General features: G+C 33.8%; 1 protein-coding gene across 16 annotated transcripts in view; it reads right to left on the bottom strand.

Moving 5' to 3' along the window:
• Positions 1–12,605, bottom strand: part of STAU2 (staufen double-stranded RNA binding protein 2) — a 310,752-nt gene that overhangs the window by 167,278 nt on the left and 130,869 nt on the right. For all 16 annotated transcript variants that reach the window (XR_006706573.1, XM_045454902.1, XM_045454900.1 and 13 more), the window contains one exon: positions 5,199–5,330. Coding sequence is in view for 15 of the 16 variants with exons in the window: in XM_045454902.1 (XP_045310858.1) it covers positions 5,199–5,330 (132 nt within the window). In the remaining variant the exon portion in view is untranslated. The remainder of the gene's footprint in view (positions 1–5,198; positions 5,331–12,605) is intronic.

Below are 12,605 nucleotides of genomic sequence, written 5' to 3'. Positions count from 1 at the left end.
CGTCCAACTTCAGCTCAGGTCATGATCTCCTGGCTTGTGAGTTCAAGCCCCGCATCGGGCTCTGTGCTGACAGCTCAAAGCCTGAATCCTGCTTCAGATTCTGTGTCTCCCTCTCTCTGTGCCCCTCCCCCACCTCTCAAAAATAAATGAACAAAAATTTTTTTTAAAGGAATGAAATTCTGATAGATGCTACAACATGGATGAACCTTGAAAACATGATAAATGAAATAAGCCTGACAAAAAGGGACAAATATAGTATGATTCCACTTACAGAAGGTTCCTAGAAAAGGTAAATTCATAGAGATAGAGAGTAGAACAGAGGTTACCAGGGGCTGAGTAGAGAGAAGAATGAGGAGTCAGTGTTTAATGGGGTACAGTTTCTCTTTGGGATGATGAAAATGTTCTGGAAGTAGATAGTGGTAATGGTTGCACAACATTGTGAATGTACTTAATGCCATCGAAATATTCACCTTAAAATGCTTAAAATGGTAATTTTTTAAATATTTTACATAAATTTTAAAAATCTGTCAGTGAAATTCACTGTAACAAACTAAACAGAAAAATTATATTACATATCAATAGATGCAGAGAAAGCACTGGGCAAAATTCAACATGCACTGATAATTAAAGAACAAAAAACAATCTTTCAATAAAGCAGGAATACAAGGAAATATCACCTGATATAGAGTATCTATGAAGAAAACCTACAATCATCATGGTATTTATAATGGTGAAATCTGAATAATTTTCCTTTTAAAATGGGGAGCGAGGTAAGGATATCTGCTTTCCTATTCAACAAGCAACTACTTCTATTCAACATTGTACCAGTTGTTCTATTCAGAGCAATAAAGCAAAACAAATAGATAAACATATACAGATTGGAAAGGAAGAAATAAAACCGTCTTTATTCATAGATGACACAATCATCAATGCAGAAAATCCCAATCTACAAAATAAACTATTACAATTTATAACTCAGTTTAGCTACGTCGTAGATTACAAGGTCAATATATAAAACCCACTGTGTTTCTATACACTAGAAAAGAAGAATTGGAAATTGAAATTAAAAACCAATACCATTAATAACACATCCAAAAACATGAAGTACTTAGGGATAGACATAACAGCTGTGTAAGATATTTCTATGAAAAAGTACAAAACATTGCTGTGGGATATTTCTAAAAAACTAAAAAAATGGGAGAGCTGGATCGTGTTCATGGACTGGAAGACTCAATGTTAAGATACCAATTTGTGTGAAATTGATCTATATATTCAACGCAATTCCAAAGAAAATTTCCCCACTGGCTTTTTTTTTCTTGGTAGAAATTGATTCTAAAATTTCTATGAAAATGCAAAAGCTCTAGAGTAGCCAAAATATTTTTTAAAAAACAGAACAAAGAAAGAGTTCATTATCTGATTTCAAACCTTACCTAAAAAGCTACAGTCCAAATACAGTTGTAATAGCTTCAGGATAGACATAGGGATTCATGGAACAGAACAGAGAATCTAGAAGCAGACCCACAAATATGTGGTTAACTGCATTTCAGCAAAGGTCCTAAGGGAATTCTATGAAAACAGCATTAATCTTTAAAACAGTTGATGCTGAAACAATTGGATAACCTATGTGGAAAAGGAGGAAAGGAGAGGACAGGAAAGAAGAGAAGGAGAAGGCAGGGGAGTTCTTTATCTGATACAGGATTTGTGTCCAAAATATGTAAAGAACTGTTACAACTCAGTAAGAAAGCAAACTATCCAATTTTTAAAGAGACAAAACTTTGAACAGCCTTTTCAGGGAAGAGATATGAATGGAAAATAAATACATGATAGGATATTCAGCATTATCAGTTATTAGGGCAATGCAAATTAAATTCCAATGAGATAGCATTATATGCCTACTAGTATGATCAAAGCTATCAAAACCAACCATACCAAGAGCTGGAAAAGATGTGAAATAACTGGAGTCTCAAACACTCCGTTGGGAATACAAAATGGTAAAGCCTCTCTGGAAAACATCTTCACAGTTTCTTAACAAAGTTATAACATGTTCTTATTATACAACTATGTACATAAAGAATACACCAGAGAAATACACACATATAAAGACTTATACATGAATGTTTATAACCACTTAATCTATCATAGCCTCAAATTGGAAAGAGCCCAAATGTTGGTGAAGAATAAAACAGTAACAAACAATAAAAAAGAACAAACTAATGATAAATGCAACAACATGGATGAATCTCAGAATTATGAAGCTAGACACAAAAGCCTTCCTAATGTATGATCCAATTTGTATGACATTCAGGAAATGCAAAATTATAGGCAGAAATTAGATCAGTGTTTGCCAGGGCCTAAGGAGAGGGGAAGAGATTAACTACAAAAGGGAACTTTTATGGTGTAACAGAAATATTATAAATCTTAATTCTGGTGGTTAAAGAATGTGTACACACATATAAAGACACATATGTCAAAATTCACTGAACTGCACCTCAATAAATCTGAAATTTTTTATGAAGTGGGGACATATTAGTATATATACATAGAATATCTCTATAAGGATATTTATTTCTATTTATCAAATCCCTATATAACATTCACTATATTTCAGACAGTATCCTAAATGCTGTACAAATATTAACTCATTGTGGGAGATGCTATTCAAAAGAGAGGTTAAGAGCCAAGGGTCTCAGGATAAAGTAAGACTACTTATTCTTTCGTGTTATTTGAATTCTTTCAGCCATGTACACATCTTGTTTATTTAAAAAAAAAAACTTTTTAAAAACTCTCTTGCAGGTTTTTAAGTTGCTTCTCCACAATCACTGCAGATCTTTTATTGACAAATCAGTGTATTCAGTCCTTTCCTTTGTTGATCTCCCTGCAGCATATGACTGCTACCTATTTCTTAAAGTCATTCTCTTCCTTTTTACAGGTTTTCTTTCCTCCTCTGATTCCTGTATCCCCCATGCATATTATCTGCTACTGAAAGCATATCACTTACACTTCAGAAATACCTCTGGTATCTTTACCCTCTCTTTTCTACCACCACTGCCTGAGTCCAGACCCTCAGTATCTTTTACCTGAACAGTTCTGCTAGCCTCCTAACTGGCCCCTCTGCCTTCAGTCTCATCCTGCTCAAATACATTCACTATGTTACTTACACGATTGTCTTTTGAAGAATGTAAACCGTATCGTGTCACTTTCATATTCAAATCTTAAATTAATAATTCCTCAAGTTCTTTAACTCACATAAAAATAGTGGTCTCGGCTATTCCTGACTTTCCAGATTCATCTTCATGTTCTGTAGGTTCTAGAATACTATAATTTTTGTTATATGAGTAACGCTCCTTACTGTTAACACTTACAAGGTTAGTTTCTCGAGTGTAGGGACCAGGTTTCAGTCACCTTGTTATCTTTAGTTATAAGTGTTTGGCTTTTAGCTAGGTGCAATGGGAAATTTTATGTGTCAACTTGTCTGAACTTTGGTGCTTAGACATTTGATCAAACATTATTCTGGGTGCTCTGTGAGAGGGTGTTTTTGGAAAAGGTTTACATTTAAATCACTGAACTTTGAGTAAAGTAGATTTCTCTCCATAATGTGGGTGGGCCTAATCAGTTGAAAAACTAACTAGAAGAAAAGGTTGACCTCCCCTGAAGCAAGAGGGTAGTCTCCAGCAGAATGCCTTTGGATTCAAACTTAACTCCTGATTCGCTAGCCGGCTGACCTCTCCCTCAGACTGTGGACTAGCTAAGCCTCTATAATTCCATGGGCCGATTCCTTAAAACAAGTCTCTGTGAGTGATGTATGAATATGTACATATATACATACACACATACATTATATATACATACACACACATATACATCCTGTTGGTCTGTTTCTCTGGAGAACCCTGACCAATAATACACGGTATATAAAAAATGTCTTTCAAATTAAAAAAATTAATGCTGACTTTTTGTTCTGTTTTATTTTCACTTAACATACAAATATATGCCTATGAGATTTATTTTGACGTATTTTTATAAATCACTCACTAGTTTTAAGTCAATATAAATGTGTTAAGTTAAAACAACATATACACAATATAAGAACTACAGAATCTTGAACACATGTTGGGTTTCATGTTACAAATACTTTTAAAAGAAGAAAAAGCATTGACTAGCCAGGTTATAAAAACAGAATTGAAATCTCTAGCGATACCACACAGACAAATAATTCTTAATCGCTGAAAATAATTGCCTAGGTATTCACAGCTGTCTTAAAAAGAAAAGTATATCTAAATGTTTTTTAATAGATGATTTTGTTTTTACTCTGAATTTCAGAAACGTATTCCTGTAGAAATTGAAAATATCTCTAAAAAATAGAATCCTTATATGAGAAAATGTCATGGAAAAAAGTATATTGTTTTTGATAGAAATAATTATTAAGCTGGTTTTATGACTTTTCATTTATTAAAATATTAATAAAAACAATTTCTACATGTACAAAGATACAATGACAATACAAAATGAAATTAAGCCAGTTCCTGCCAAATTATCTGCCAAGGCCTGAATTTGGGGTTCTCTGCTTCTCTTGCAACAGAGGTAGGTGTTAATGATGTCATTAACTGCTGCAGAAGAAATAGGGGACCATGAACATAAGTCTTGGCAGAAAATAAACACCCTCTGAGTTTACTTTTAAATTTAAAGTAAATAGAAAAATTAGTTTATAGAGCGCCTGTCCAGTACAGTTCCTGCCCTAAAGGGATAACTCAGGATCTTTATTTCTAGTGTTTGCAGCTGTATTCCAGAAATGAAGGCTAACAGTCTGTGTTCTTTAAAAAGCACAAATGAAAACTGTGGCTATCTGGCAAAAGCCACTAGTCAATAAGCTAAAAAATTATTCAACTGGTATTATATAAAATATTCAATGATACAAAAAATAAAAATATACACAATATTTAGTATATGCCAATTATAAGAATATAATATTTCATCTTAATATTAATATATAACACCCCATAAACAGATGTTACTTTCTACCTAAAGAATCTATCTTTAAAGATACAGAGTACTGACTTGAGGGAAAAAAAAAAAAACTTTTGACTTCTACCTTTAAACTAATTAACACATTACTTAAGAGTCAAAAAAACAATGGATTTGTTCATCGCTTTTGATATTCTGACAGGACAGGTATATGCACACGTAAATTTAACTCTTACCTTATCAAGTTGATCTTGAAGACTAGTGGATGCTTTATAACCAAGCTGTAACAGCATTGCTTCTGCAGCATTTTTTTTGGCTATCTTTTTGTTAGGTCCTGTTCCAGTAGCAACTTCATTGCCTACTTTGACCTGGTAGGATTAAAGTAAGAAATGGATGGTAATTGCTTTGGTAAACAAGAACTCCTTAATACCCAAAAGCAATGTGTTATGCTCTCTAGCATTCACAAATGTAAAGTTCAGTCCAAAATGAAAACAGCAGTTAAGCTAGTCTCCCAATTACATAAAATTATATACACAAGTGAAAATATATGTGGTGAAAAATATGACAATATGGTCCTCAAAATGGCAATGGGGGTTTATCCCAGGGTGATAGAATCTTAAATGACTTTTACTTCCATACATAGTTCTATGTTACTTGATTTTTTAAACAAAAATACTTCTATAAGCAGAAAAATAAAATTCACATTACAACAGAGTTTATGTTGGTTATGACTACATTTAGCATTATCTAAGTTAATATACTAAAAGACTGAAATTCATGGTGGTGCAATTCAAAACAATGTTTACACTGTATCCCAAGTTTACAAAGGTTTATATTAAATAATTCCTGAGAAAAATTAATATACAAAGGCTAATTCAATATTGTGGTTAAGAACAAAGATTTCCAGGTCAGAACTGGGTATGAAAATTCAATTCTACTACTTCTTAACTGTATGAACTGATTCAAATTAGTCAACATCTCTAAGCCTCAGTTTTTTTCATCAATAAAAGAACGGTAATACATCTATGTCACTGTATTGTTCTGAAAATTAAATAAGAAAATGTATGTAAACTACACTGTAGAATAAATCATAACTGGTCAATAAACAGCTTTTTATTATTAGAACTATTCCACAATTACCTTTTGCAAACCATTGATGTATACACACACACACACACACACACACACACACGTATTTAAATATACATCAGCCATCTCATATCCACATATACATTTTCTGAATTGGGTAGAGCTTTTAATGATGCATGTGCCAAAAGCTAATGCAAATATAAAAATTATAGTGAAAAGCAAAAAGGAAAAAATAATTTTTTAAAAGTAAAGAAAGCAAGAAGTATATAGCATTACAAGGAGAAATAAAAAATACACAACTACAGTGGGATTTGATTTTATACACTGGTCTCAACAAATGATCAAAGCAGCAAATAAGAAAGAAGATAAGCACAACTTTGGAAATGAAACAATTAAGTCTGAATAATCTATGGGCAGAGAAAAAATCTCAATAAAAACTAGAAAATATTTTAAATAAATAATAATGGAAATACAATACATCAAAACCTGAAGCATGCAGCTAAAGGATCTAGAAAAAAATATATAGCCATAAAAGCTTAGAGAAAGGCAGGAAAGTAATGACCTAAACATCCAGCTCAAAAAGTTATTAGAGCAAAACGAATCCAAAGAAAATGGAATAAAGACAAGGAGGGAAATTAAGGATAAAGAAAAAATACAATAGAGAAATTCAAAAAAAGCAAAAGTTGGTTCCCTGAAAAGACTAATAAAATGATAAACCAAAGTTAAGACTGATCAAGAAAAAGCAAGAGAAGACACAAATAAGAAGAAAATGGGAGATTACTATAGCTTCTGTAGAATTAAAAAATAATAAGGGATATTGAGTATTTTAGCTAAAAACTTTTGAATATTTAGAGAAAGTACAAAAATTCCTGAACAATACAAATTACCAAAACTGGCACAGAATAAACCCAGAACTGTATAGCTCTATAACTACTAAAAGAAAAAAATTAAAATAATTAAAAACGTGTTCATGAAGAAAATTCCTGAGAGCTTCTTCAGCAAGTTCTACCTAATATTTAAGAAAGAATAATGCTAACCTTACAAAACTTCACATAAGAAAAAGAGAAATCAGTCCCCAATTATTCAATGAGGTATCAGTTTGATTCTAAAACCCAACAGGAACAATTTAAGAAAGAAAATGTACAGATCAATTTCATTCCCAAGTATAACTGTTAAAGTTTAAACTGCATAATATAGTATATTGAACAAAGCAATATATAAAAAGAAAAATCATGATGAAGTTAGGTTTATTCCAGAAATGCAAGATTGGTCTAACATTTGAAATTCAAGTAAAATCAATCAGTGGAATCTGCTATATTAACAGATTGAGGAGACAAAACATATGGTCATCCTAACAAATTGAGCAAAAGCATGTGATAAAACTCACCATACATTCATAATAAAAACTCCTAGCAAACTAAGGAAAACAGGGAACTTACTTAATATGATATAGGGCATTCTGCAAAAAGTCTATAGCAAACTTCAACAAACATTATACTTACTGTTGAAATTCTGATATTAGAAACAAGACAAAGATGCCCTCTATTTTTACTAGTATTTAACATTTTACTACAAATCCCAGACAGAGCAATAAGACAAGAAAAAAACCATAGAATTAGAAGTATAAAAACAAATTGTCATTATTTGGATATATGATATTTATATAGGAAATCCAAGAATATCTACAGCTAAATTATAAGACTTTATGAGAGTGTAAAGTTTTCAATGTATATTATAGTATACAAAAGCCAACCAGATTTTTCTAATGTTTATTTATGTATTTATTTTTGAGAGAGTGAGAAAGCCTAAGTAGGAGGAGGGAAAAAGAGAGAGGGAGACACAGAATCTGAAGGAGGCTCCAGGCTCTGAGCTGTCAGCGCAAAGCCTGACACGGGGCTCAAACCCACAAACTGTGACATCATGACCTGAGCCGAAGTCAGAAGCCTAACCGACTGAAACACCCAGGAGCCCTAAGCCAACTGCATTGTTATATCCCATCAACCATCAAGTAGAAAATTATTAAAAGATACCATTTACATTGAATGAAAATCAAATACCTATGATGTTTAAGAACTTTATATAAAAAAATAATAAGCACCGAGAAAAATTAAGATAAACCTAATAAATAGAGATACGCCATACTCATGTACTTAATACTCAATATGATATCAATTCTCTTCAAATTGACCTATAAATTCAATGAATTACCATCAAAATCCCACACATGATTTTTACAATACTTGACAAGCTGATTCCAAAATGTACATGGAAATGCAAAGTACTAAGAACATTCAAGATCCTATTGAAGAGAAACCAGGTGGGGGCATTATTCTTCTGGATGTCTACACTTATAAAGTCAACATGAGGGAAAAGACAGATAAATCTGTCTGCATTAAAATAAATTACTTCTGGGGGGTGTCTGGGTGGCTCAGTTGGTTAAGCATACAACTCTTGATTATGGCTCAGTTCATGATTTCACACTTGTGAGATTAAGCCCAACATCGGGTCTGTGCTGATAGCACGGAGCCTGCTTGGGATTCTTTCTCTCTGCCTCTCCCCACCCCCAAAATAGACAAATAAACTTAAAAAAAATTACTTCTGTTCCTCAAAAGAACATCACTAAAATTGGGGGGAAAAAAAAAAGGAAAGTCACAACACAAGAGGAGATACTTGAAAGGCCACGTAACTGAAAAAGACTTACATTCCAGAATATATAGTAGATTCCGATAAATCAATTTTTTTAAAGAGTTATTTATTTATTCTTTAATATTTATTTATTTTTGAGAGAGAGTGAACAAGCACAAGTGGCGGGGGGAGCACAGAGAGGAGACAGAAGATCCAAAGCAGGCCCTGCACTGACAGCAGAGAGACCTGTACGAGACTCAAAGTCACGGACCGTGAGATCATGACCTGAGCAGAAGTTGGATGCTTAACCAACTGAGCCAGCCACCCAGGCACACCCAAATCAATTTTTTTAAAGCTAGTAGAAAAATGAGCAAGAAAGCTGAACAGGCAATCTATAAATGAAAATTTGATGTCACTATACTTTGCTTTAAAAAAAAATCAGCTTCAATAGTTTCATGCCACCTTAATACAATTTCACAATTACAATATACTGTGTACTAGTAATGACCTGGTATGTTGTACAACTAATCCAGCTTTCGGATATAAAGCATGACACTTCTACACACAGTTTTGTTTTCTGGCTCCTGGGTGAAAGCGTAACTGTCTATTTCACTTGTCTCAGAACATACCAGTTTCCATCTGGTGTCCACACTTGTGTACTGCTTGCCATTTATTCTTACACCATTATTTCAGTTTGATTTGTGTTACCATTTCCATCACCACGTTTAAGCTTCAGTGAACCAAGTACTTCTAACACAGTGGTTAAAGAACTTAAGTACAAACAACGTGCAAATTATACGACAAAGAAAGTCAAGATGAACTAAATGACATAGTTGTATATGAAACACTGAAAACATATTCTTTACAGAGTTTCTGTAACAACTATCACAAATGTTACAGTTCAAATCTGTGCACTGTCTTTGAAACATTTCATTGCTCTTTCTTCTAGAACTAGAAACCAGCACATTATGACAAATCAGCAGTAGTCTACGGACTTCCCTCAGAAGCACTGATCTAATACTTAATACTGTCCACAGCAGATCCCTGGAGCTGGGTGAACACATACTATCTCCCATGTCTGTGCTGGCCTGCACCTGACCTGAATATAGCAGGCCCTAGGTATAATGTGCTTGAGTCCCTGGCTAGAGCCAGGCCCCTGCTACCTGTTATTTTTTCCAGTGTTCGGTTAGTTCCCAGCTTCACCAGCCCCTGTGTTATTGCTGGAATGCTTGCTAGCTAAAAGAGTAGGCCAGCTACGTCAGAAGCTTCCTCTACTGCTCTGAGGGACAAAAGACTTGCCAAAGTAAATGGAAGCAGGATCAGTCAGCAGGGGGAAAAAAAAAAAAAGTTTCAGCTGTTTTGACATGCTACATACACCTCACGAGCTCTCATTCAATTCTTTTGCTGCTTCATCTCTAACTCTCATTTATCTACCCAGGCCTGATGCTCTTTGACTCCAGTCTCCTGCTCTTGGGTAATGCTGTTCCCGACTCAGCATTCATGTTGGATCTGTATCTGCCAGCTTTCCATCTGACCTATTCTGACACCTTCAAGACTTACTTCTAGAACCGGTACTTCCAGATTCATTTTTCCCATTCTCCTACCCCTCACCTCACACAAGATGACATGGTGGCATGGTTCAAAAGGTTGCAAGTAATTATCCCAGAGTTATTTGCTAGTATCGAAAAAGAGGACTGTGCTGAAGGACTTTGATTCCTTGCTAACAAACACAGTGAAGATTCAAAAAAATAAGTCACATAATTATAAAAGCATGTAAATGTGTAAGTAAGCAAGTAAGTACGTAAGTAAACTTCATAAGCCATCTTCCTCAAAAATTCACAATATTTTAAAATTATTACAAATAATAGTTTTACATTAAAATGTTGTCTACAAAGAAGCTCAATTATTTTGCTATGCAATAACTTTAAGACTGCCAGGTTTTTATCTTTAAACAAATTATTTAAATAAGTCCTCAAAAAAAGTAAAAAAAAATAGTTCTAAAGTAGCATTTACCAAAGACTTAATTGATTCACTTTCGATGAGTCACAAAAAAAATTGATGGGCGTGCCTGGGTGGCTCAGTCGGTTAAGCATCTGACTTCAGCTCAGGTTGTGATCTCATGGGTTCATGAGTTTGAACCCTGGTTCAGGGGAGATCCAGTCCCACTTGGGTAGAGCATGAGCTCTGCATTGGGTGAGCTCGAGCCCCACTTCAGGTAAAAATAACATGAGCCCCACTTCAGGTGAGCCCCGCTTCGCTCTCTCTCTCTGCTCCTCGCTCACTTGCGCCTTCTCTCTCTCTTAAAAAAAGAAAAAAAATAGGAGCACTGGGGGGCTCAGTCAGTTAAGTGTCCAATTCTTGGTTTCAGCTCAAGTCATGATCTCACCATTCATAGGATCAAGCCCTGCAATGGGCTCTGTGCTGACAGTGCAGAGCCTGCTTGGGATTGTTTCTCTCTCCCTCGCTCTCTGCCCCTCCCCTGCTCTCTCTCTCAAAATAAATAAACACTAAAGAAAAAAAAAAAACAAATAATAGATGAAACTTGCTTTATGCATTTTTTAAAACCTGAAGACCTTAATCAGAGGTAGAAAAATTAACTCATGATATATAATAACAGAATGTGCTGATATACAATTGGGTGTAGTTGTCATTATTTTCTCATTGAAAACTTAAAATACCTCTTTCTAAAATAATAAAAAGCTTTAAGAAATACACTCTAGAAATAAACACCTAAAAAGCTTTGAGAAATATACTCTAGAAATAAACACCCAGATAATGTCATCAGAGATTTTCCTTGTCTAATAATCAGTACAAGTAACTGCATCTACTTTATAACACACAAACTTACCTTTTTTTTTTTTTTTTTTTTGGTGATAGATAAATATGAGCATATTATCTCTGGATATTTTACTTCCACATTCAATTATAACAAATGATAACATTGCTTAAGTAGTTTATACAAAAGCCTTTACTTTGATAAACTTGCTGCAATACTATAATGAATCCACTGGGGCTTCCAGAAGGGGAAAAAACAATATGAATTCAGTGTGAAAACATTTAAAAGCACAGCCAAATGTTCCCATTTGACTAGAATGTTTATGAATACCCATAAAATGGAAACTGGCCTAAGACATTCTAAATTCCTTTTTCAAAAGGGGTACTCAATATACTCCACAGAAAAAAAAATTGTTTAATAAAGTCAAAGCCAGTTTTTATCCTAACACAGGTCTAAATTTTAGGTGATTTCCACCCCCCTTCAGGTTTTAGAGTTCTAAAATTATTTCCTAGAATTCTTTAAAGCTAAGCATGTAAAAAGAAAAATAGTGCCCATATTTTACAAAGTAAAATACTAGAATAAAACTGTTCTGGGTCCTAATGACATCTAGACAGTACTGTGCTTACTACCATAGAAGTATTCCCCCTCTTCGGATATTGAGGTTCCCATCAGAAGTTTTCATCTCCAACAAAAGCTCAAGATGCTAGCTCTCAATCAAGCAGGAAGGCAGCAAATGTACACCAAAGGTTTTTTAAGGTACTACTATATACATATACTATATTAGGTACTCTGAGATAAAGAAACGTGGAGATTATAAATTGGGAAAGAAGGTAAAATTTAAATATGCATGAGAAGTTAATCAATATGAGATACTATGTATTAGTGCCAAAATGTCTGCCACATGGTCAACACTTAACAAATATCTGTTGGTTTTAACTGGATTAATTAAAAATGAGATCTATGAGTCTAATTGGAGAAAGTTGCTTTGACAAGCCAATTATAACAAAAACAGTTTAGGTACAGTAAGCAGAATTTCAATATAGACTATTAGATGATTCTAATCAGTATGAATCATGCCTAATGTAAAAACACAAAAGAAAAACTTCCATATTTTTTAGGGATATACACTAAGTACGCAGGTTAAAATGATAGG

Source organism: Leopardus geoffroyi, chromosome C3, assembly GCF_018350155.1.
Source record: "Leopardus geoffroyi isolate Oge1 chromosome C3, O.geoffroyi_Oge1_pat1.0, whole genome shotgun sequence".
NCBI classification, from domain to species: Eukaryota; Metazoa; Chordata; class Mammalia; order Carnivora; family Felidae; genus Leopardus; species Leopardus geoffroyi.
This window is presented reverse-complemented; position numbering and strand designations above follow the sequence as displayed.